This window comes from Neopsephotus bourkii, unplaced genomic scaffold (assembly GCF_033783945.1).
Source record: "Neopsephotus bourkii isolate Nb327-2 ecotype Australia unplaced genomic scaffold, CSIRO-AGI_Nbou_v1 NB_1765, whole genome shotgun sequence".
NCBI lineage: Eukaryota > Metazoa > Chordata > Aves > Psittaciformes > Psittacidae > Neopsephotus > Neopsephotus bourkii.
Window position 1 is genome coordinate 7,588,486 of NW_026902239.1, and position 26,920 is coordinate 7,615,405.

At 38.2% G+C, this 26,920-nt stretch overlaps 1 protein-coding gene across 7 annotated transcripts in view; it reads right to left on the reverse strand.

Moving 5' to 3' along the window:
- Positions 1-3,364: 3,364 nt before the first annotated feature.
- The window catches only part of LAMA2 (laminin subunit alpha 2), a 361,801-nt gene continuing 338,245 nt past the window's right edge, over positions 3,365-26,920 (reverse strand). For 4 of the 7 annotated variants that reach the window (XM_061378283.1, XM_061378279.1, XM_061378277.1 and 1 more), the window contains 12 exons: positions 26,308-26,523; positions 24,906-25,054; positions 21,143-21,319; positions 20,109-20,325; positions 16,948-17,007; positions 14,470-14,582; positions 12,789-12,978; positions 9,935-10,090; positions 7,345-7,498; positions 6,861-6,991; positions 6,082-6,304; positions 3,365-3,626 (listed from right to left, as the gene is read on the reverse strand). In XM_061378283.1, coding sequence (XP_061234267.1) covers positions 3,469-3,626; positions 6,082-6,304; positions 6,861-6,991; positions 7,345-7,498; positions 9,935-10,090; positions 12,789-12,978; positions 14,470-14,582; positions 16,948-17,007; positions 20,109-20,325; positions 21,143-21,319; positions 24,906-25,054; positions 26,308-26,523 — 1,944 coding nt within the window. In that variant the 3' untranslated portion in view covers positions 3,365-3,468. Of the gene's footprint in view, positions 3,627-6,081; positions 6,305-6,860; positions 6,992-7,344; positions 7,499-9,934; positions 10,091-12,788; positions 12,979-14,469; positions 14,583-15,116; positions 15,138-16,947; positions 17,008-20,108; positions 20,326-21,142; positions 21,320-24,905; positions 25,055-26,307; positions 26,524-26,920 lie in introns of those variants that run through there. The other 3 variants (XM_061378278.1, XM_061378281.1, XM_061378280.1) reach the window with 2 other exon arrangements.

The following is a 26,920-nucleotide window of genomic DNA, read 5'->3' on the forward strand; positions in this document are numbered from 1 at the left end:
AGGTATCTGAGGGAATTATTTCTAAATAACAGCATAGAGATACATAGACTAAATAATTTGAGGTTTTGTTTCTATTCCATTGCATGTCTCATCAGCAGTATATTTAAGGAATTATTTTGAAGAAGGGTCTGGATGGTTTTGTGTCTATATATGAAGCATGAACCCATGAAAGTGATGTTTATTCCTACATATTTATACCAGAAGTCTTTCAGCTTATATGTATGCTGTAAGACTTGGTGGAGGGTTTGGTTATTAGGAAATGCAGTTGATAAAAAAAAAGAAAAAAAAATCTTATGTTAGAAATTCAGTGGTCTAGCTCTGGTATCTCACTGAATTGCTCTGAAAATATCGTTCATTCCATAGGGTATTTTCAGATGAGTTTTATAGGCTTTCATTAAAAGTCTTTCTCAGCTGAAAAGTGCAAGGTCTTTTTTAAGGGTTTTTAAACTGGTATGTGGTGATAGGGATCTTCTGTGAGTCCTTTAGTAGGTGCATTCTCATGAAAGGTGTGGCATATACTTTTTCTTGTTGGTCCTAAACAGCTCATTGAAAAGTATCAGTTGCATGTACTGAGGAACTCCTCAGCAGACACCTGGGATGTCCCAGAAGCCTTGCAGCTGAACAAGGGAAGGCTGGAACTGGCATTCCTGGTGATTTCTATGCTAAAAGAGAGACAGGGAAAATGGGTTGGATTTTTAAGCATTTAAACATTTTCTTGTGCATTCTAAAGAGGAATATTATGCCAGCAAAATGATTTTCCCTTTATAAGCTCTTATAAAGAGCTGAAAGTATGATTTGATAGAATAAGCAAAATTACTTTTTACAAAGAAACTGGGAAACTAGTTGTATTTAAAATCAAAAGCACAACTTTTCTCATACATCAGTTTGCCTAAAGCCAGAGATGAAGAGGGATTTATTCCATTCAGTGTGAATGTTAATTCTGAGTGCCTAAAAGTGACTTCAGTCAACAGGGTCTATCTTAAACAGAATTAAAAAAAACACCTGGATTTGAAGTTTCCAGTTTTTGAGTTTAGCAGCAAAGCATAGTTAATGTGTGTGCAAACAAAAAAGAAAAAAAAAAAGGACAATAAAAAACTCTGTATGCAAAAATCCATCAAAATAAGGGTTTAAATACTTGTGTTCTGTAGATGTTTACTAGTTTGCAGTCTTGAATTTGAAAGATACTACATTGCTGCTGGCATGGTTAGCCATTAGCTAGCTAATAGATAACAGTTTGCATATGGCTTTGAGGTTCGCAAACCACTAGTTTCAGGAAATTTCAGTCTTTATCGTCCACCAATCTATGAATTTGTTGCATGGCAAAGGCAATAATAGGGAGCTGGGATCGTTCCCAGGTGCTTTACTGAATCTTCAAAGGCAGAAAGCTTTACTAACAGTACTTGGTGCATCCACTTGCCGATGCATGAAAACACATTAGGCAGGTTGTTGTGTTTCCTTTTAGCATGGCTGTTTATTTGCTGAAGTAGCTGTTGTTTCAGCCTACTGATTTTTTTTCCTCTAGCAGAGAACAGCAGCTGGTTGATTCTTTCTACCCGAAATTTCAAGAAATGTAATAATGTGCATTGTTTCATTGTTTTTGCTGTCCCACACATTCCTGGAAGGTCATGCAAAGGAAAAATAATTCAGTGGAGCAAAGAAAATAAATGCTTCTCTTTCTTGTTGTTGTTTTTTTTTTTTTTTCCTTTTTTTTAAATGCAGAAACTCCAGTATTTTTTTGGAAGGCAAAGCCATCTTTATGTGAAAGACCATTGCTGATGCAGCACTGAGCAGAGCAGTGGCAGTTTCCTGCCTCGGAGGGTAAACTGTGGTTATTAACTCCTGGTGGTTTACTCTCAGTTTACTTCTCAGCATGACAATTTCCTTTGTGTCTTCAAGTCCAGAAAAACCCCAACAAACCCCAATTTTGCAAGCAAGTTGGGATTAAAAAAGAAACCAAAGTGCTGAATAGAACCTAGAGGTTAGGAAATGTGTCTTTAAACTAGATAATGCCCAGGGGGTCTAATGGGCCACGTGGCTTGCCTGTTCCGAGTGTTGTGAGAAATTCATGCCAGTAATGTACTTCTCCTTGCAGAAAAGTCTTGGGGCTTCATTTGTTCATAGTTTTCAAGAATTTTGGGAATATTCAACTGTATTTGAAGTGGTGTGGCCTATTTTTCTTGAGCTGTTCAAACTATCCTGAAATATCATAAGGGTTAGAGTAGGTAGATACTAGGGACATTAAAAGAATAAAATAGAAACACAATAATATTTTCTGTATGTTTGTTAGTAGCACTAGAACAGTAAGACAGTAGATGTCTAATGAGTTTTTCAGAGATAAATGTATGCTTTACTAATTCTTAACACTTTGAATGTGCATAACATTGCACAGCCGCTTACAGTTAACTTTAAAGGGCCAGTTGCAACTGAAAACTAGAATACCTGCTGAAGTCAGTTACTGCAGGGCTTAATGGGAGTTAGATGTTTTCTCTTCAGGTGTATCTGACCAATGGTAGATGCCCCATATAGTTTATAATATTTATTACTTTCTCGTTAATGCACTTCTCTACAGTAAACGTGTTGTTTTTTTTTTTTGTTTTTTTTTTTCACGGCAATTTAGAGAAACATATGCCAAAGAGCCCTTTTGTAAAATACAAAGCACTCCTGCTGGAGTGCTCTCTGCCAGCAGCTAGCCTTTTTTAGTAATGTCAAAAATTCTGAAAAAGCATATTCAAGGCTCACTGTGGGGAAAAAATAATGATAAAAAAACCCTTTTCTTTTAATTGCATGATTGTGCTACCTTACTGCTAGATCTTTTTTCTGTTGTTTTTCTTTTTTTTGCGTAGGTGGTGGTTTTTACATTTGCACAGTGGATGTTCCGCATGTCCAAGTACAACCTTTGCAAAAGTAGAGTTTGAACAATTTGAAACAATACATAGAAAAGATAATCCATATTTGACTGATGATTTCGTAGTCCCCTAAAAAATACAAAGTACTGAGGAAAATTGCCAGGATTTGGTATTTTAGTGAGACTATCTATAGGAAGCAGCTTTCCTCATCTATGTTTTTCTCCCTATTTATGTACTACTGTACTATGCACTCTAAATTTTATTTAAGGAAGATCTGGGGTGGCTTCTCAATTCAGAATTCCTCACAAATTAACAGCATCAAGCAGAGGCAGTAGAGTCTAAATTTGGAAGCTGCTTTTACATTAAAGACTTAATTAAATAGATGACAGTAGAGATTAGCGATATGTGCTGTGCTAATAATCTCTGGGATTCTCCTGCCTCATCTCCTTAGATTTCATCTTCCTCTGGAAACCTGGTTTGTGAATTTTGCCATTTGAATATTCCAGACACTACTCAAGTAATTGCATAAAGACATTTTATTATGAACGTAATATATATAGTTTTTTCTTTTTTTTTAATCTGAGGTGCTTATATAAACAGATCCATATCAGCTGAATGACAATTAGTTTGCAGGGCATGACAGTGGTTGAACACCCTTCAGCTCCAAAGCTTTGCTGAAGTTAATCTCTTGAGGTTTAGCAGTACCCTTGGTGAGCTTCAGAAATCGAATACATCCTTTAAAACGGATATTAGTAGTCAGCCCAAACTGGGTTACGCCATCTGAAGGAGAGGAAAAAATAAAAGGCAAAGGGAATTAAGTTAAGTTGATATTTAAGTTTGTTTTTAGAGAGTTCTGCAGGAGAATAGATGTCCCCAGCAATATACTAATATGTTTTACTTGTATATCTTCTTTATTAAAAAATGTCAAAAATTATGAGTGAATGTGGTAAACGGTTATATTAGTGATAACAATCCAATCTTCTTCCTTTTTTCTATTCTAGCATGACAGTGACAGAATCTGAACACATTAAACTGCCATTGTAAGCCATGTAACTCGGTTACACCACATAGAGGAAATTAAGGAAAATGACCAAATGGCAGCTTGCTACCTAAGAATGGTGCATACATGCTAGTCTGATCATCTCCAAATTCTCAAGCTACTTATCCACAGAATAACAGAAAAAAAAAAAAAAGAAAAGGCTAAAATGGATGCAATTCTCAGCCCTAACACCATGATAAAGCCAGTTCCTCAGTACAGAATTCAGATGTCATTTAAGGAATGGTTTTGAGAGTTTTCAAGTGTTGTGATATTTATTCTTTTTTTCTTTTTTTTCTCCCCCCCCCCCCCCCCATGCTTACAGTAAAGCCAGGAATTTGAGTGCATCTTTTCCACTAAAGGAGGGGATAGTAGTGAGGGTTGGTTTGACTGGGAAGCTTAAATATTTCTCTCAACTCACTGAAATTTATTGCCCAGCTTGTTGCTCAGTGTTCTTCCAAGTGAAAAAGAGATATGGGGATGCACTCGTGATACAAGTCTATGTGACTGATAAAGGGTTGCAGAAATAACACCTGTAGAATACTGACTGGCCATAGCATTATGCTGTTTCACAGAGAATTGAGATAACTGAATCCATCTGTCACTCCTTGCACAAGGAAGAGTGATAGTAGGAGATGAGTAATAGCTTTTACGGGTACCCAGGAATTTATATCCATTCCCATGTTCTGGTGGCAAAATGTTTTTCTGCAGGATATTCTCTACAAGGTAATTCTAGCTGATTTATAACTGTTTTGCGCTATCTATGTAGCCAGGAGAAGCCTCAAGAGGACTGGCAAATACAAATGCTTACTAATTTAACAAAATGCTGTGATGCTGTTTTTTAAATTTGTGATGAGGCTGTCTGAGTATTAGGGAATGTTAAAACAAACCTTGGATATACGTGGCTGAAGTTAGGAATATCATTTCAACATGATTTAAGCGTAGGCTTGTTTTATACAGATTGCAGTTTTACTTCCATTTGCTTCTCTTACTATGTTCCTCTTAACGTACAGTGCAGAACAAGGCAGTAACTCCAGTGTTTCTTTACTGCGAACTTCTGTTTCTTTACTGTGAACTCTTAAGAAAAGGCTGCCACAAAGGTGTTTTCCTTCTGGCACAAAGTTGTAAGTACTTATCAAATAGCCACTGTAACTGAAGTACAACTTTCATCTCTCAGTATCAAGGATATTTTTGAAAATGTTCTGAAGCTTGATAGAAGGCTTTTTTTGGTAAACTGCACCAAAAATTAGAATGGGGGTAAAAACATTTTCCAGAAAATCACTTAGGAATTAACTCAAGAGGCCTCTTGCCATTGACCTGAGTATTCAATAGAGCAGACACATACTGCAAGCATACTCAGCTTTTTTGTTTGCAAACAAGAGGTAAACTTCATTCTAAATGCAATAAAATAGGCACTTTGCAACCAACTGTGTTTTCAGAAAGTAAACTGCTAATAGATAAGCTTATTGATTGCCTATGGACAGATAAATACAAACATCCATCATCAGCTTAGTGGAAGATGAAGTTAGTTACAGAACTCAGCCCAGTTCTGGATGGATCCTGTTCAATTACCTCTGCATGAAGCCAGTTCTCTTGAGGGCTTCCAAAATACCAACTAGCAAATTTGGACTTTTTTTTTTTTTCCCTTTAAAAACCACCGGACCACAAGCAGAGAGATCAGTTGGGAAGAGGTGGTGTCCCCTCACCTCTTTGTGCAAGCTCTTGTTCACATTCCTCAGTTCCTCAGGTTTTACAGCCTGTTTTACACACACACTGATCTGGCCCCCCGAAGGCATATATGCCTTATTTAGTTAAATTTAATTTTGCCATTCATAAATTAAATTTATATTTGCCAAATGCTGTTACTATTGAAACATGACTATTATGCTGTAACTAAACAGAAAGTTTTAAGAGAGAGGGTGTGTGTGCATGCAGCAGAGGCCAGAAAGTCTGCCTGCTCCTCTGTAACAGTTCCTGCACTTGAAACCAGCCAGGGGTAACTGTGAGCGTCTCGGTGCTGCACAATTTCTTGATCCATAATGCAGCTGGATGCAGAAATGAGCATCCATGCCAACCAATACAGACTTGGGCAGTTTTAGCCATAATCTTTAGCATACTAGTCCTAATTGCATTTAAAACATTACCAAGGCAGTGTTGCTAAAGCCTAACTAAAGCATCATTTATGTGTTAAACACTTACCAGGATATCCTCCAACAAAGACAGGGTCATTGGTATCTGCTGAGGTTGAAGCCCTGCTTGGGCTGTTACTAGCCACTTGTCTGTCATCCACAGTCAGCTCTAAACGGTGTTTGATCTTGTTTGCAAGAACCTTGTGCCACTGTCCATCACATAAGCTGCCTGGTGCATCAGGCTCATAGATAGCAGAGAATCGGCCTGCACCATTGTCAACGTGAAACATCACCTGGAAACATGACATGGAAGTTGGGTAGCTCTCAAAACAGTTCTACAGGTTGTTTTTTTTTTTTTGTTGTTGTTTTTATTTGCTTGTTTGGTTGGTTTGCTTTATTGAAAAAGCAAGATGCTCTGACTGCACACACTAAAGCTCTGATTTAATACCAGGCTCTAGGTGATGGCTGTCTCTTTGGGACTGTCCCACCCTAAGCTCTTTATAGTGATAGATTACTGACTGGGTTTCCAGACTCTGAAATGAAAGATATACACAAGAAACTGGTATTATTAATGGCAAAGCTTTTCTCCAAAACTTTTCATATTCTCGCTAATTTAAGTAATGATGTTGCAGTTTTAGGAAAATCAAGTGTTACAGAATCTTTTAAAATGTCTTTATAAAAGTTTAAGGGCCTCTTGATACATGGTAAGTGGCAAGCGCTGCATAAGGGAGAGCCTTGATATTGACTTATTTGAGGTGACTTGAAATTGGGTTAGTAAGCTTGCATTTAAACTACCTGTGCTTTCTAAAACCAGTCTCTATGAAGAACCAAAACTGCTTTGCTACTCACTTTTCCGTCAACTAATTCAATGCCAAGCCCATCCATTTTCTGGCTGCTGACTCCTAGGAGAACGCCATTCAGTCGTGTTGTACGGAATTCAAATTCCACGAGGAGGTCTGTTCCCACTTTGTATGCACCAACTTGGAGAGAAAAGGAGGAAGCATAGTAACATGAAGAAAATAATTTAATACATTATTCCTAATAATCACACAAAGTGTGTTGCCAGCAATGCAAGGTAACTAACTCAGCATTATTAATACACTCCATTTCATGTGAAATGACATGAGTAAGTGTTATGGTGGCTGTGCTTAGTGTGAGACCTTGCTAGAAAGTCATATAGTCTGTCTCTAGACAGGATAAATAAAAATGACCAATGAGAGTTTCAAGTATTGGTCTCTGCCTTCAGTTAACAGGAGTTAAGTATCACTGGAAGTCTTTGAAAGCAGCATCTCCTCTTTGTTCTTTGCCTGTCAGCAGAATTGCTGTTCATTACCTGTTTTGGCAAAGCCTGTTCCATCAAAGTATGTTCCTTCCTGTGCAGTGACAAAGCATTTTCCAACACTGAAGCTGGAAGTTGGATTATCCAGGTCAACAGGTGCTTCTGTCATTCTAAAATTTCTGATGCAGCCATCAATGCTATAGGTGACCTGCAGTCAATATTTCAAACAGAATTTATAACTCTGCATAGCAAGCTGCACTGCTCAGAATAAAAGCCTAAACTGTCATCAAAACGTACCTTTCCTCTGCTTCTCTGCTGCATTTATGGGGCTGAATAAAACTTGAATTTTACATGGCTAATCCTTAATATCTGATTGTAATTGGAATCAAATCTCAGTCATCCTGAGGATGAATTACATTGTTTTTCAGGGATGTGATCTGAGTGACATCTTTTTGGCTTGATGTAAGGGACACAAAAATTCATGGCATAATGAAACATAGCAAACTACATCAGCAATGCGGGAGCTTAATGGCCAATACTTTACCTTTTTAATTGACTAGGTTGTGGGGTTTGTGAGTAGATGAAGGCACTGGATGTAGTTCCCTGGCTGCTGGTAATTTTACTAGGGCTTCCCACCCACCCCTCTCCCCCCACTTTAATCACTTTAATGTGGGCTTACTCTTACATGGTAAGGCAGTGCTTATGTAGGTACACAGCTCCTGAAATGAAGAAAGCTCCTAAGTAAAGGTTGTTGACTACAGATAGTTATAATAACCATATGTAGGTCTGGTGACCGTAGTGAGAAGGACTGCTCTGTTGGCCAGAGAGGCAGGTGGAGGCACGGGGTGTGCTCAGGCGTATGGAGGCTTTTGTGCAGGGAACCTCCACTTTGGCTTTTGCACTGGGAGCACTTTACTATGACTCCAGCAGGTGGTGTAAGGAAGTGAGATCCTGCCTGGGGCAGGAGTGAGGGGCTGCCCAGGCCCTGGGTGTGATTAATACAGTGTTGCAGTGTGACCTCTCTAAGCCACTGGCATCTCCCCCAAAGCTCTCCCTCTCTTTTTTTTTTTTTCTCTGAGGTGTGTAGAAACTGCATTTTGGTTTTCAGCTTCAGATAAAGGCTTTGATATTTGACTGAAGAGTCAGGAAAATATATCTCTGATATCATGGGAGAGAGGAAAATGATAAACATATACTCTGAGGAAGAAAAGGAAGACATATTCATAAGCGATGCAGTAGGAAGGAGGAAAATAAAAAGCAGCGTATAAAATACAGCATGGAAATATGTACGAATACAGAAAGGAGAATGGCAGACTTGGAAGTCTCAGCTCTGTGCACTACCTCCACTCCAACAATGTCCTGACTAGTAATCTGAAAAAATGTCTAAAGAATTTCTTCCCTTGTAAATCAAAGTTGAGTGTATTGTGTAATTGTATCGCTTGTTACTGCTTAATACACCTATACATTTTCATGAGAATGTGAGCAATATCAGTGAATAAATTCAGATCTGAGCTGATCAATTCATTCTCTCAGATTCTTCATAGACCTTTTTCTAATTTCTGAGATGAAAGTCGTGTCCAGATCAGCAAGTTTTGTTACAAAAAAAGGCACAAAAGAACACAAATCTTGCCATTTTCACTATGAGAATGAGTGAAATGCAAGATTTGTAAACAACTAAGTAACATTCTCTAACTTCAGGATTTCACTTTCCCTATGAAAAAGCAAATCTGGGTATACTTTAGCATGGGAAAGGCAATATAACCTCTTTTGCTGAAAGCAGATTTTTGAGTGCTTAAACAACATCTGCTGAAGCCAGACAAGTAGGTCTTCTGCACTGAATAGAAAGCCAGTCTACCTACAGTTACCTATTAGATTAGTATCCTAAAAGGCTGATGTATATTTTGAAGAAAACCCTAAGTAAGATAACACATCCTTTCAACTTACCTTACTTTAGAACCTTTACATGAAGCCTGTAACACTAATAATACATCATGTGGTGTATTTTATGGGAAGTGACTGAAAGGCAAGAACTGTTTTTTACTTTCTGTGAATGACATTTGAAATCACATTTAAATCTCAAAGCACATAGGACTGTCAGGATCTGACACGACTGTTATTGCCAGACTGAGCCATTTATCTGCATGGGTTCCCTCCATTACTTCTGACAAGGAGCAATAGGTAAGGATTTAGTATTACCTTTCTCCTTAGATTAGGATCTGTAAATTGCAGATGTATTTCAAAGAGCATAATTTGATAATATTAGGAATTATATTTTGGGGGTAGTTAATTGCTTTCTGGTTTTCAGTGCCTCAGATCTGGTTCAGTAAATCACTAGATTTGCCTGAATTTGGGCTTTCAGGACCTTATACTCTAGCTGTGATACAAGTGGATAGAAGTGTGTGGATCTTTCTACTGTCCCATAACAGTAACTAAGTCTAATATTTCTAGTTCTTTGCATTAACTAGATTTTGAGTAAGATCCTTCTACTGAAAGAAGGTAGTGTACCTCAAGTAAGGTCCATTTTAACTGTATTCTTGAGCAGTCTGAGGGAAAAGCAAAGCAAAGCAAAACAAAACTGGGAAGACATAGGTACAAATCAAGACATACTTAAGCAGTGTGAAGTAACTTTAACAAACTTGCTTACTGGACCGATTCTTCTAGTTGTGTAGTTAATGGGCAATCCTCCAACATACAGCATTCCTACAACATCCAATATATCAGCCTTCTTGGGGCTAACAGTCTTGTTTGAAACTTCATCTACTATAAGGCTTCCTTCTTGCTTCGTTCGAACTACTTTTATCTAAAAAGACACACAAATGCAATACAATTATAGACAGTTTTCTTAAAATAAGGCATTTCCAAATTGTAACTAGCCTTACAGTGCAAAATATATAACATAGGAGAAAGCTGTAGGAACGGTTACAGAAATACCATGGCAGCAACTATGGCTGATGTTCATGGAACAGAGCTCTGGGTCAGGAGGCATCGTGACTATAAATAGACCTCATAGCAGCCTTCCACTATCTGAAGGGGGGCTATAGGGATGCTGGGGAGGGGCTCTTCATTAGGGACTGTAGTGACAGGACAAAGGGTAACGGGTTCAAACTTAAACAAGGGAAGTTTATGTTGGATATAAGGAAGAAGTTCTTTACTGTAAGGGTGGTGAGGCAGTGGAATGGGTTGCCCAGGGAAGTTGTGAATGCTCCATCCCTGGTGGTGCTCAAGGCCAGGTTGGACAGAGCCTGGGGTGACATGGTTTAGTGTCTTATTTATGACCGGGGGGGTGGAACTAGATGATCTTAAGGTCCTTTCTAACCGTAGCTATTCCATTATTCTATGATTCTATAATTTATTAGAACTATGGAAAAGACTTGGGGTTCCTTTAGAAAGTTTCATTGTTACTATCATAGGCAGGGCACAATACTGGTTTTCCTGGAACCAGACAGCAATTTTAAGTACTGGGAATAGTAAATACTCAATATTAATGGCACCAGTTGCAAATCTTTATTGCAGCACGTTTGCAGACAATATTGAGTTCATGAGTCCACTAGTTTGGATGTCCCTCAGATCATAGTTAATGCTAGAGTAAATATAATACCAGCTATGTTCTGTTGGTATTATGGCTTCTGTTCAGACAAATGGGCTGTGAATTGCATAGCTAAAGTGCAGTTGAGGAAGTGTTCAGGAAATTCTACCCCAACAACTGCAATCCAATGTCTTTCCAAAAGTTTATGCTGAAATCTCTGCAAATCAGTGTAAGAATGGCTCAGTATAAAAAAGTGATAAATGTAAAATGCAACTTATATGTTATCAGATTTCTAAACAGCACAGTAGTTAGCCCACCAGAACAGTGAAGAGAGACAAACAGCATTTTTCTTTGGCTTTTCTTTGATATGGCTGTTTCTACTTCAGAGAGGGAGAATATCTGTCATGCATCTGGGATGACTGAGCACTAATAAGGGGTGGCCTGAAGGTGGGGGACTGAAGCTGGTGTTTACAGATAACTGTATGTTTGAGATGGACAATTAAACACTGGGCAGAAGGAGGATTTGGAGAGTGTGACAGGAACTGGGAAACATTCTTATGGAAGATCTAAAGAGATAGCAGCATCATGATATGGCTTCTGTAGGCCTGAGGGAAAAATTTTTAACCTAAGCCATTTTAAATGGAGGAAAGACTGTCACTAAAAGGATTATTTTAAGGAGAAGCACCTACTTTCTTAAAACAAAGACTATGGTCTTCTCTTAAAAAAGTTACCTTTTTCCACTCTCCCAAAATGGACTTCCTTGTGTTTTTTGGGAGCTGTGACTTTGGATTTTATCTCCATTCTCTCCTACAAAAATGGGATCTACAACAAGGGTCCCTTTCTCACTGAGTGCCAAGCTGCATGCCCAAAGAGAACAATATTCCAACAAGAAATATATGCTTCAGTTAGTTCTCTCAGAATATAGAGAAAAGAGCTAAAAGATCAAAATACGTCTTTTCTGTATTTATACAGAGTCTAGCAGAAAGGGGCCTTGGTCTACTGCCAGTGCTCCTAGGCATTATATAAACCAGACAAATAATGACTACAACTTTATTTCTTCCCCTCCTTGCTATCATTAAAAGGTTCATGAATAAAAATCCAACAAAAATAAAATTCCTGCAGAACAGGGTGGGAATGAAGCAAAGTGGGACTAGGGATGACTGCAAAGGGGTTTCATAACAGAAAATACAGAGATTTTTTTCTCATTTTCCCATTGATGGTGATGTGGCTAGTGACTTTCCAAATATCTGTTCAAAATGTAATGTCTCTTATAGTATATAACTTGAATACAGAGTTCCATGTATTCTTTTCTTCTCTATTACTGCCTTCAAGCTTGTTAACTAACGAATATACTGTGTCTGTTCTTGGCCCAATAACTACTAAACTTCATGGTTGTGATACTATTCCTTCCCTTACCATCCAAATACCACAGGCATTGCATACAAATGCTCCTTCTCATAAAGTCACAGAAGGGGCTGCCAAATACATCCAGTAATATTGTATTTATTCCCTAATGAATGGAATTAATGATGCAGGGAAGATTTACTTAAATGTTACTTTTTTTTTTTTTTTCTTAGTATTATGGCTCATCAATGATATTAACATAGAAACAACTGGTTTTAATGGTGCATTCCATCATCATGAGCTGCTACTCACCTGAGCCCTATTAGGCAGGAAGGAACATTTTCTGCAGTTCCTTGCCATATATGGAACATACTCTAAATATGCCCAGAAATACATGTTTCCTGAAGGACAAATTTCAAATATCAGCACTAACTTTTCTGTTTACGGAATATGTAATGTGTACTTAACAGTGACTCTGAAAACCCAAATTTTTCAGACTCCATAAAATCCTAGTTGTAAAGTTTAGCTTTATGTATATGAACAGACTACATTTTGCAAATATCTTAAGGCAAAACAAAGCTTGCCTTTAGCATGACAAAGAATAATTTAGCATAAGAGATTATTATACCTTGTGCCACTGCCCATCATTTATTTTGTTGGAAATCATTGTGTTGGTGTCTCCACTCCCCAGATCATAGCTGAAGTAAGGCAGTCCATTCTTTATCTGAACTGTAGCAAAATCAGCATGATTGATCCGGGCCATGTAAAACAGCAAGCCAGAATCAGCTGTTGTTCGGACTTCAAATTCAATTGTAAGTCTGGAAATCAAACAGCAACAAAGGAAAAGATATTCAGAGGCAGACAGTAGGCAAATTTATCTGCTTTACCCTTTTGTGCTCCTCTAAAGTTTACGATTAGTGGCCCATTTTGCTTGTCCATCAGTTTAAGAAAAATAATTTGGTTATACATGAACTGCATTTCACACATATCTGATCCCTGATGTGAATGTTCGTTAGTCCCTTTGCTGCGGACGTACAAAAGTGCAAACTTGGCATAGAATTTCAAGATACAATTCTCATCTGCAGCTGTAGTTGCTAGAAAATCCCAGCGCTTCTAAAATTCCAGCGGCATTATCCATCATCCACACACATAATGCTCACAAAGACGAGCGAGCTACAGTGACAGCTGGCAAATGCTGAGTTTCTAATGAGTTGTATTGCCTGAAGACAGGTTGCAGAACTTTTAAAGATACAGAGAGAAGAGTTTACGATCAGCATATAAAACATTCTGATTTCTTCCAAGAGAAAATGGGGCTGTGTCTGAGGAGGTCTGTTGACCCCTTGGACAGAAGGGTAATAACAAAAATAGCCCCTACAGCAAAGAACCTGTTAAGTAATTATTTAAATTATCTAGATGCTAAGTTTGTACTGGCTGCACACCACTCATCTAGCCCAAGCCAAGCTGTGAAGCTAGTGCCTGAAAGCAGTTGATAATAGAAATGTGAAAAATCATTGCATGAAAATGATCAGGCCAGTATTCTTATTTGAAAAGAAGATAATCAAGGACTCTAGGATTACATGTGTATTTTAATTATATTCCTAGTTGTCTAAAATTAGCATATGTGAAAATATGCAGTACAGCACCTTTATAGGTAAAAATAAGTGTGAGGCTGATGGACTTGTAAACTATAAGGCAGCAAAAATGCTTAGTGGAATGGCGTGGCACATTTGTTAATGACCATGTGTCTTCAGAGCAAAAATGAACAATTAGTAAGTTATAGCTTCACAAATTCTTGACACAGCGGTATTTTTATAAGTTGCTCTTGGAATTTCTTTGCATATCAACATATATATGCATATATTACTATACTTTATGTTGGCAAAGTCATTTTCCCTGTTTACTGTGCAAACGCAACCTAATTAGCAGAGGAAAGGGGAATAAAGATTTGCTTATTACAAGAAATTATCAAGTTACTGAACCAAGAAACGTTCTTCTGAAAAAGCAACTATGAGCTCAGTTGCATGACCTGGTTCCATTCTTCTGTTTGTTTTTCTGCAAATCAGTCTGGGATTTGTGTGTGCCTAAACCTTTATAAAGAGGTAAACTGTTTTTGTGAGAGCTACTTAGGTGGGCACTTCATTGCCTAGATTTTACAATTTAATTAAGCAGTTTTTAAAGAAATTGATTAGGGGATGTGATCTTTTTCAGATTATGCCCATGATTTTGGGAGATGCTTTTGAGAATATCAGGAGGGGCATTTTATTTTTATATTATTCCATCAAAACTCATTGCTGAAATAAACAATATACCTGTTTTTCACTTTGGTGTCATCAAATGCAACTGCAATGTGGCTGTTCCTTGAAAGACCAAATTGCTTGCCACCTTCCAAAACGGCTGGTTCTGTGTCAGCAGCACAGGAATCCTGCAAAATAGCGACGATACAAATTTCATATTTGCTATCTTTCTCAGCTGTGCATGTGCTGGAAGTCTTTCAGCTGCTCAGGACTGAGAATATTCCACCTTGCCTAGACACTGGCTTTGCAATTTTCTGGTGTGTTGATGTCTCATCAAATTAAACTACAGCAAAAGTCAGCTAAAGTTATAAACCAGTATGACAGGAACTTGGTATGAAAGCAGAGCTCATTAAGCTGGCTGTAAAAGGAAATAAAAGTAATATATGAACAAGGCTGCTTTCATGCCACCAGTGGACATTTACAAGAGTCTTAAGTGATTTTCAGGCACCTCAGTGTACTCTTAGATCACATAAATGCATTTTACACAGTAGGATTCCCTCTTACAGAAATGAAGCAAGACTTAAGTTTTAAAGCGATGCTTTGCTGTCGACTTGAAATCTAGTCACCTTAGAAATGAGTTAAAAGTAGTTTCAGATCCTGCACCTGTCAACGGGTCCTCCATTTTACTTCTTTATATTGTTTTACAACCATCTTCTTTGTTTAATGTGCTGTTTCCCCTAGTGCTGTTGAAAGACCCCACAAACAATAAGGGAAGCCGAATAACTGATAGAAGTAACAACTGTTAAACTCCCATAAGCTGCCTAATGTAGACACATTACGTAGGGGGTAAAGAAAGAAACCCTTCTCTGTCTGTTCCCCTTCTATTAATCTTAAAGTGGTGCAACAAAGGAAGGTAAAATACCTTCTGCCCAGTGTAATTTTCCCGCTTTAATTTCACCAGGTTTTTTAATCTCTGGCCCTAAAGCTTTTGTATAGGGGTGCCTGGGGCGATGCGAGACCATGGTAATTACAGCTCCTACTCATGTCTAGTTTTGCCTCCCACTGAGAGTATTGTGAAGGAACTATTCAAAGGATCAAACACAACACAATCACAAGACAATACCACTGGGGAAAAAAACCCCAGGCTTTGATAGTTGCAATCTCTGTCTTTAAGCACTGTGGCTGATATAATTTTGGATGGGCAACAGTCTTATTTGAGCCCTGACTCAGCAGGGACCTGCAAAGCACAAGGTGCAGTGCATTGCTGACAAAGAGCTCTTTCTGTGAAACATTTTGAAAACGTCATGAGTGACTCATCAGGGAGTGAAATTTCTTTCCCCCTCACTCAGTTTTTCAGTATTGTTAGTGTTAGGTTTTTTGCTTTTACACGTCACAAAAATCTTCACAACAGCATAGAGCACATTTAAAAACTAGTTTTCCACAGCGAATGCTCCGATGACACAGAACACCATGCATTGCAACATCAATGTTCAATAGAGGACAAAAAAACAGGAAAAATTCAGCAGGACCAAAGGACTAAACAAAGTTATGAATGTGTGATAGTCATCCAGTGATCATCAAATAGGGAAAAAAATCATATTCTTATAATTCTGGGTAAAGTTTCTAAATATTTTAAGCTTTACTGGTTTGTCTAGAAGTTTAACAACTATATTAATAATAATAATGTGTGTATAATGCTTTTGATAGCATTTGGGCTGGCTAAAATATTAAGACAGGGACTAGCTATGGTACTGGAACAACAGGAAAGAATTGGAAAGTAACTAACACACACTTTTCTGTGGCACACTTCCACATATTACATGGTAAAAGGAAATATTCTGACAGTAAATCCAAACCTAGGCTAGTATATGTTAGTAGAGGGTCTGGTGTTGATGCTTAAAGCAGCTCCCCAGCATCAGCCAATACTGCAATTTTATTTCATCCCAGCAGGAGGACTATAAGAAAGGACAAGGAGCTGGGGAGAGTAGCAAACACACAGTGACAGTGGGAATCATAGCAAGCATACACTGATAATTTACTGATAAATAATGATCAATAATTAGGTTGATGTTGAAATGTCAGTAAAAAAAATAGAAAAATAGGGCATACTTAAATGACTTCCAGGTTTTATTCACATCCTTCACAGACTGTGAACTAAGCATGGATCGCCAGCCTATATTAAAATATGCCAGGTTTGGGTTTTTTTTAGTACTGGCTTTAAGGTGTCTTGAATTTAAACCTGGCTGCTTAATAATTACCTGAGATGCTCCAGACTGAACTCTTCAGCTGCACTTTATTTCAGTCTTGTCAGATGTTAAGGTAAAGGTCAGTCAGATGACTGGCAAATCAAGAAGCTAGGTGTGTCTCACAGTGGAAATGAGGAACAGAAAAGCCCACTGGTGGACTGCACACATTCTACAAACAATGCTGTATTAGCAATTATAAAGAAAGTAATTAGGGGAAAAAGGAAGCAGCAGTGAAGCAGTCCCCACAGTTCACTGAACAGTGTTAATAAAACAATGAAGTAATGCATGGAGAAATAGTGAAAGGTACCGTCATGGAGTCAAATGGAGAAGCAAAGCTGGCGCTCTTCATTTCAGTGGCAAGCGAATCCTGAGAAGCAGTGAATAACATGAGGCAGAAGTAGCAGCTACCCAAGGCTGAGAAACATCTGGCACCCACAGCAAGCAGCAGCAGCAGACTGGTGACCAGTGTATTTCCCAGCTGTCTTACTTTTATATCTTGTTTTGCTTTTAGTACAGGATAGGTTTGGGTTTCTTTGTGGTTTTTTTTTCTTTTGGGATTAAACTCCTCCCCCCCCCCTTACATGCAGATGGATATTAGAGATAAAAAAAGATCCTAAGACAACTCAAGTAGAACAGATACCTTATATAAGTCAAATCTAAAATGTGGAAATATTTTTTTTCTGCAGTATATTTTCCATATACAATCCTTCTTCACTGAACTTCTGTATAATGAACTGCCATATGAGTTCTAATTATTACACTGTAGTTACCTATTGTGTTACAATAGTCCCTAGAAAAATACTTTGGAGAACTTAGATGAAGATAAAAGCTATCCAAAAGCTTGCCTTATTTAAAACACTTTTGAGTCATCAGAATACTAAAATGGTTTCATTCTTTTTCCAAGAGAGAAAGTAAAGTAATGGTGCTTTGTTTAGGTTTTTATTTTGAGCTCCTGTTTCAAGTTATCATGGCTCTAGATATGTGATACACAAAACATGCCTAGCTACAATGCGACTAGTTTCTGATATTAATGAGTAGATCCATTCCTCTCAAATTTATATTTAAGAGTCTTATTGTGCACTTGTACTCTCATGTGCTTCTACATTATTTTATTTTGTCAATAATGTTTGATCAAGGGATACTAGGACTGCACTCTTTCACGACAGTGAGCATTAAACTGGATAACCCTTTTTACCTTGTTGTTGCTTGGTTCCTTCTCTTTCAATAGTACTCTTACTAGAATGCAAATTTGCTTATTTTCAGAAAGATGCATCGGGCCCTCATGATACAACTACTCCACCTTGTGGGAATGAGTCAAAAATGCTGCCCTTGAGCATGAAAAGGCCGGTAACTCTGGGACTCAGGGCCGGGTAATAACTAAGATGGAGCTTGCCTGTCTTAAACCCCAAGCTCCCATTTTGAGGTACACAGAAGGCTGCATGCGCTCTGGAGACTTCAGGAGTGCCTGAAGATAAGTCCTTCTGATTAAAGCTCTGCCATATGTACCTGGCCAATGAAGGTGGCCATGAATGTCAAATATAAAATTAATGAGTTAGGGGTTTTGGCCTAGTTTTTGCACCTTTTATTTTTGTAGGAAAACATTGTTAAAAATGCTACCCATGTCCAAGGAAAATCAGATATGAAGATGAGTCAGGTAACAGGGAGTGACTGCGGCAATGAATTCAGGTCCCTCTGTCTCAAACTGACTCACTGAAAATCACATCCTTTTTTTTTTTTTTGGTCTTTATGCAATTAATCGCTAATCTTATCCTCTGTGTCACATTGAAAAACTCAGTACAAACAAACACTGTGTTCTGAGTAATGCTGTATCAGTGAGGAAGTGTGAAACGGGAATGAAGATTAAACCTGACCCATCGTGGGAGCACCTCTCAGAATGGTTAAAAAATCTTATGAACCCAATCTAGAAGAAACTGTCAAAATTACCGACTCTTTTATATTTATCTATATATATATATTTAAAAGCAAATTAGATACTCTGGTTGTTAACTTCTCAAAGCTTAGTATGGTAGTGTCATAAATAGGCTCCTAGCTGGAAAGTGGGCAGTCTTTTTGTATTGTTTGGAAATCTCACCCATATTGAACTATATCCAGCTGTCCTAGTTTTGGCTGGAATAGAACTACTTTTCTTCCTAGTAGCTGGTGCAGTGCTGTGCTTTGGCTTAGTCTGACAATAATGCTGATAACACAGTGATGGTTTAGTTGTTGCTAAGTAGCACTTAACCCTGAGGAAAGACTTTTCAGTCTCTCATGCTCTGCCAGTGAGGAGGAGCAAAAGAAGCTGTGAGGGAGCAGAGACAGGACACCTTACCCAAACTAGCCAGAGGGGTATTCCACGCCACAGCACGTCATGCTTACCTATAAACTGGGGGGAGTTTGCTGGGAGCTAATGATTACTGCTTGGGGATGGGCTAGGCATAGGTTAGCAGGTGGTGAGCAATTGTAATGGGCATCATTTGTGTTCTCTGAATTTTACTCCTCCTTCTCTCTTTTTCCTATTATTATAATCATAATTTCTATTACTATAATATTTTACTTCATTTCAATTATTAAACTATTCATATCTCAACCTGCAGGTTTTACCTTTTTCTAGTTCTCCTCCCCATCCCACCAGGGTAGGGAGGAGCAACCAAGCAGCGATGTGGTAATTAGTTAACGGCTGGGGTTAAACCATGGCACCTGCATAAATCTGTGGGGTTTATGCATGTCTAATAAAATGCAAAGGTTTTCCCCCCAAGAATATTATCTAGTGTATATATTCTTCAATTTAATATTCAGATATTTAAATACAACTTTTCTGGACAGTAAAATGTTACATCCATTTGTAAAACTGCTACATTTGTGACGGAAGTTTCTTCTTAAATTTTATTGTATAAGACTGCTTGCTGATCTTATCTAGCTAAAATTTCTGGTAACAACAGCTGAACAAAATTTAGCAGTGACTGGGCTTTCAGTCCCTAAGTTCAGAAGTCTCCTGACTGAAGTTATAAAGTATCAGTGGAGGAACTGCTCTATCAAACACACCTATCTGGTTTACCTGTTTCGTCATCCTCTCAGTGACATGGCTGTTACCCTGTGCTTCAGAGAACAGCACAAGAAATATCATAACAACTTGGATTTCCCATGGGAAAATTTCCCTTCCAACCCCAATCAGGTATTGCTTGGCTTACATACTGAAGTGCAAGAGTTTAAGGCTAATCATGCAAGCCAAAGTGAATTCTACTGCTGTATCATTCTTTAAATCACTGTTATAATCCAAGCAAATGACACCAACCAGTTTTCCATTATCTACAGATTTTACTGACCTGCAACAAGGTGTTCCCATTACAATATCACGATAAATTATTATTATTTTTGTGGCAAATTGCTTCTTTGTTCTTGATGACCAGCCTTTCAATTTCCCCTGGAAAAAGAAACTTTTCAAAATTTACCTGAGTGATCTACACTTACAAATGCTGCAGGTAGAGATGGTAGTGGAGGAGGAAGGGAAGCAGAAAGAGTCCTGGGTCTTTCTTTCTCCCCATTAGTGTCTGGTTCAGGTTGGATCAGGACTGTTGTGTGGATTGGTTTGTCTTCATCCTCAGGTGGCCTAACCTCTGGTTCTAGAGAGGGACATCGGCCAATATCTGCATTTTCAAAGGACACGGGTTGAGCAAAGTCCATGGGGCTGAGAACATACAAAGAAATTGATGGCTGTTAGTTTTTCTGCCTTATTATCTCTCCTTTATAAAAAAAAAGCTGTATGCTGCAGTGTAATTCCACTTCACAGGACACAAGGGCCAGGACTGATCCTATCTATTTTAGGTACAGAAGTGGAACACTTAGAGGTGATAGTCACCATTGACTTTCCTTCTTACAGTCAGTGCAGAGAGACAGGCATCCTCTTTGGCAGGCTTTACAAGCCTAGGTAGGCTGAATCACATTGCTGAGAAGTCCTTCTCTCTAATGTACACCGATGGGGTGAGTGTGATGGGATCCTCATTTAGGTATTTCAGTTATGTGAAAGAATTAGATGGGAACTTTCTATATAGGTTTTACTTTTTTCACCATTTCCTTTTGTTTTACTTAAATGTTCCTTCCAGATTACTGCAGCATGCACTTTCCATGAAGCAAATTGATTCCTATGGTGGTTCTTAGACATAATTTGTATATTCTTGGAGATTAACCTTACTTAAAATGTTATAGTACACCTTAAGTTCCTATCATTGAAGCAAGTCTTACTGTAGTGTTACTGTTGGATTTCTCTTACTTTATGGATAAGTACCCAGATGCTGGCTTGTCTGCAAAACATTTCATTAATTGCATAGCCTAGGGAGTGTATATTGTAGGCAAAAAAAAAAAAGAAAGGGCATATTAAGAAAACAGATATTATTCTAGGATTTGCTGTTAGTATGATTCCTTGCAATAATGTCGTTTCTTTTGTCATCCAAGGTAGTTAACCAGACTTAATTAACTGGACATTTATTGGCATGAGTGGGACTTACGTGGCATTAATGACAAGATTCCATATACAGCCCTCAAATGGTGGTATGTTTCTGAGCAGTGCAGTCTGAAATTGAGAAGAAGTACCCCCCACAAAGAGTTTCCTGACAGATACGGGCTGGTCTGTTGGCAGTCTCTGAGTCTGGCCTTTGTCTTCATCTACTTGAACAGTGAACATCCTGTGAAAAAGATTTGAAAGCAAAGAAATATGTATTTTACTTTGGTTATTGTCTGTATTGAAATCACCACTCTGCAGGCCTCATTTACTCCTACACCAGCTATAACACTAAGCAACCCAAATTATGTAGTTAGCAGCTCACATTAAATGCATGTTAACCACCAGAAGGTTTTCAGTTACTGGTATGCTTCCTTAATAGCTCTCTGGTGGAGCTTGGCAAACATGTGCTGCAGAGAGGGGATAGTATCAGTCACTGGTTGAATAGAAGTGGTCTGTAGTGTGGCAACACTGACATGGTAAGGGCCATGCCTGCAGTACTGTGTGCTCAGCAGAATGGGAACAGCATGAGACCACATTTTGTTTGGGCTCCCTATCTCCTGGTTTTTGAAGTTATCTATCTTCTTGCTGGGGGGACAAACAGTGTTACAAACTGCTTTGACTGCAGAATCAACCACAGATACATGCTATACACTTTTATCTTGGGGAGACAGCAGAATAGGAAAATTGCTGATAGCTCACCATGTACTGACAAGTGCTATAATTCATTCTCATGGGTGATGCACATGCTACAAGCTAAAAGACAAACCAATCTCATGGAAGATACTGTTAAGTTTGAAGAGAGGAAGACAGAAGCATCTGAAGCACAACACTACTGGCTGACCATTCCAAATCAAGGAATGGAAAAAAGAACAAAGAGGAAAGGCATAAATATGGTGAAGGGCATTACTGTGGTAAAAGCAAAAATGCAGATGTGAGAAAAAAAGGTGAATGCTTTTGCTTGTCAAAGCTACTAAGATGCAGATATTGGGGATTTGTACCACATTTACAAGGAAACACGGTAAAGGGGTGAGAAAGTGAAAAACTAGTTTGCCAAGCCATACCATACACATTATGCTGAGAAGAGGGCTAATATAAAGGCTGTGGAATTGCAAGACAGTGGATTATTTTGATGGGCAACATGTAACAAGGCATAGCAACAAAAGTGAAACGTTTAACTGCTGGGACAATTTAACCATTGAGAAAACAGAAAATCTGTAGCTTCTGAGCAAATCCAGCTCAAGGTGGGCTGAGTTGCAAAGGATGGATAAGAACTTCAGTATTTTTGAAGGTGAATGTAAAATGCTAGTTGGCAACATTTCTTCATGTTGGTAGACTATCTTTAATAGTATTTAGCTGTGAGAGAAACAGGGCCACAAAAAAAGAGCTCTCTGTGTCTCTGGTAAACTCTGATATTATTTATGAAGTGCAGTTTTTGTTTCAAATATGTTATAGTCACAGTAAATATCAGGACCTAACTATTCAAGAATCTTTGACTACAGTTAGTTATGTGATCACAAGTCGGGTATCTGAAAGTAAGTAGCTCGATTTTTCAGAGTTACTGAGCATCTGACATATCTGAAATAATAAGTATCTGGCAAATAACCTCACTTTTTTAAATTTCAAAATTATACTGAACACCAATATTCTTCTTTTACAATAATTAAAAATGTTAGCAACTGAATACTGAAAATGTTTATTGAGAAGAGGCTGGGTTCATATGTAAAATGCTTGACTTATTTATACAAGTCATAGACAGAATTGGATAGTGACGTAAGCACATGGATTAGATAACTGTTGTACTACATGCAGATTGCCATTTCCTCATAGTTTTGGATGGATTAATTCAGTCCAGGAAGCTGTAGAGTAAGAAAGTGATTAATTTTTAAAAGGCTTGGAGGAAGCAGGTATTAAAAGTCTTTGTCGGGAGATTTCCTCCAGACCCCTCAGCAGAGGAAGCAGAGGGAGAAATTTCTCTGGGGACAGTTCAGAGCAAGAGTGATTTAGGTTCTGTTAAGTTGCTGAGAGGACACTTCACTGCCTTCAGAGGAAGTGTAGGGAAATTGCACTGCAAGACCTGAGTCATCCTTTGTGCTGTTGCATGTTAGCCATGGCTACTGATTGTCAGTATTTTCATTAGCATACAGTATTTCATCTCATCATTAGCCATTAATATAGTAAACATTTTGGCTCCAAGCAGAACCATACAATGATGTGCATTAGTCTTCAACAGTATCATGTAATTACGTCGGAAGAGAAAGCAAACATTTCATAATTATATGGACAATTATCTCTCTGAAGAGCTTTCAAATGGTGTTTCTCATATTTAATAAAATAAAGCTTCAGTTCATGATGGAGGGGTTAATCTTAATTTTTATCTTTTCACATCCATTTCATGTTACAGAAACTGCAGAGTTCAGACAATTTTTTTTGTAACAGAGCTACTTTGAAAACAGTTTTCATCTGAACAAGCATCATCACTGGATGGCATTGTACAGTAGTTGTGTATTGATGTACTCTCACAGGTCAAGCTACTGTATTTGCTATAGCACTCCATAAAAGAACTTTATTTTTTAGAGCTTCTTATATTTGTGTTCTGTCACAGCGACACAAAACGTTTTGCAAAATGCAGTTATCATTTCCAAAATTATTTTTTTTTCCCCAAAGAATTTACAGTTTTACCTTGAACTGGTCCCTGAAACTGGGAAGAGATATTGTCTGGAAGCACTGTTTCTAAGATTTTTCATCAATACAATAGAAATTCAGTCAGAAAATTATACTGACAAAGCAAAGTGAATTATAGAGAGGACAGAAGGGCACCTGAGTACTACTAGACAGACAGAAGCACAAGAAGGCTATAGTGTTAGGGGGTAAGGCGGTGAAGCCTAGTATTCAGTGTGCTTGGATAAGTGCATTTGGTAACGTGCTGGATGTCACATCTTCTTTTTGTTTGTTTTTCATTGTGTTTTTTTTTTTAATAAAACAGAACAACATTGTGCCTAGTGCACTAATCCGCTGAATATCTGTACGGTATATGCACACTTGTCCACAACAAACCCTACCTGGAACAAGGGGTTTCCCAGGCATGACTAACTCCTACATGCTACAGCAGAAAGCTCTTTCTAATCACTTTCTGAATGGCAATTAGTTGTTTTGGTTTTTGTTTGTTTTTTGGTTTTACAATGTCTGAGAAAGGGCAAAGGAATTTAAGTGAAATTCTGTTTAAAACAGCATGGTCTGAGAAGGTTTGCAGTGGCTTTCCAGCAATAAGAATGACTGCCATTTATTGGGTAAAACAATGTGTCTTCATTGTTTTATCCAGTTTAGCTGGGCATCACTGTAACCACATGCATATACACCAGCACATGGCATTTCAAAAAGGCTACAGTCTGCTGTGCTGTTGCTGTTTGTATACTTAGAGAACAGTCTTTTTCTACATGTCTCGAAAAGGTGATTTACTGCACTACAGCAGTATTTCTCATCCACACATTCGATTAATAAAATGTATTTGACAAGAACCAGAGGTTAAAGACACCAATTCAGACAAATGCAGGTGTCTGGGGAAACAGGCTGACAGACTAGCAAAGCAAGTAAACCCAGCTCTGCAGAATAATAAGCACTATCAGAAACTAACGTCTCAAAAGGTTGCAATTACACTAAATTCTTGGTCTCAGCAGAAGCATTTGCATGCATTGCTAAAGACACTGGTACATTCGCTTTGTTGAGTTAGGTCTGCTGTCTGGTCTGTAGTGCTTCTAGGTATTTGTTACCCTCTAGCTCGTTCTATCCGGATGGAGTGTGCCCTGCCATCGTGAAACTCGCCGGCTTCTGGTCTGATGGTGATTCTGTGGGGATCCCGTATCCCGGTGGAGATATGCACTTCTAGTCGACCTCTGTTCAGGAACACTGCATAGTACGCCTGCAAAGTATATGTTGGTATAAGGTAAGTTACACTTGAAAGAAATTATTTCACTTAGTTTTACATTATGTTTTATGTTTTATCTCTTACACTGGTTTTTAATTTGCTCACCATAGACAAGATACTGTAGTTTTAGTTCTGCTGCTGCTCTTACATTCAGACTTTCTTGTATGTTTGTAGTGAGTGGTTGAAATGAAGTCATGATGGAAAGCCTCATCAGTAGATTTAACTCTCTGTGTACCTTTTTGTGGGAAAGGATGAAGACTTCTAACCTACAATTCTTCTGATTGATTCTTCTACAATTCTTGCTGGTACAAGGCCTGGTCTTAAACCTGAATAGTACTGATCTCAGTGCGAGTGATCTCAGTTTGGAGGGCTGGCAAATCATGCCAGTAGTTGCTCTAGCAACCAATATAATTTTGTAGTGGATTTCAGGATCTAAACTCCAGTTACTATAGTAATGAGTGTCATGCTCATTCCTGTGACCTAAAGAGCTGGGAAATGATAAGAGCCCTTACCCTGAGGTTAATGTCAGGCAGGTAAGCAATTATCATGTCCTGCCCCTGGAGTGTGTTCCTTCAGGTCACTGAAGGTCACTCTCCTCCAAAATGGGCAGGAAGGAGAATAATGAAATATCATTGCCCAGAAGTCCTGAAAAATGAAAGCATCAAAATATTCCGTTCATCTCTGTGTAGTATGGCTTGTCTATGAGTTTTTTAACTAGTCAAGATTTGAATAACTTCTGACAGCAATTGCGCTTTTACCAGTTAGTTACTTGATCTCTGTAGGTACTTCCTTTGAACAGACTAACTCTATTCTCTTCAAGAAGAATTTACACTGCAGATTTGTATTTATGACTCTTAAGTCTTCTATCCCACAGAAGTGATCCTGAACAAGGGGCTTATCATGCACTGCCTTTTTTCTTTCTTTCTTTTTTTTTTTTTTCTGTCTAAAGGGAACTAGAATGGTCCTTATTAATGTCTGTATGAACAGGAATGAGAGATAATGACACTGCATAAGTAGTCCTCAGAATGAGTGAAGAACATTATTCTTTAATATTTAGTTTTGATTAAAAAAAAACACAAACCCACCAGCTCCAAGCCCCTATCAGGCTCTCCTTCAGATAAAGGATACCATTAGAAATACTTTATTGCCAACCACTGAATCTTAAATATAAACATCTGACTGTACCTTGAAACATACCAAGTTCAGTAAAACTGAGTTTTCTTTATCTTTTGCTAGGTTCCTCATACCTGTCCTGTTTGTCTGCGTTTCCGCAGAGGGGCAGGTTTCCTTCCAGTGTACCTGCGCTTTCTCCTGGGAGGGACAACTGTGCCACTTGTGCCAAACAAGATTATCCCAGACTCATTCTTTGTGCTGAAGGAGAGGTTGATTTCTGTGCCCACGTCAAAGGACACAGGCTGCAGTTCCACAAAACCTGGCTTGGGGAAGCTAACTGTATAAATGTTCTGTAAGAAGAAGAGGACAGAAAAGTGCATTGGTAAAATTAAAAGGAAGAGTATGAACATGCAGAAAGATTACTTAACTAAAATAATAAACTATGTAAATATAAACAGTGTGAAGACGTAGAAAGTAATAATAACCACTAAGCAATTTACTTCTCAAAGTGTTGTGCAAACATTAATTTACCTGTTTACATCTGGCATCATTAGAGTATTTCTGGAATCCTGTCTTACAGGAAGGCAAAGTTCCAGTCTTATTTCGGTATATCCTCTTGGATTAAAAATAACTGTTCACACATGGTTTTTTATACGAGTGTTTTCCATTGAGTTAATACAGTGGGATTTTGCTTTTAAATCAATACAATAGATAATATAAGCCATTATGAACATAAACTAGATACTA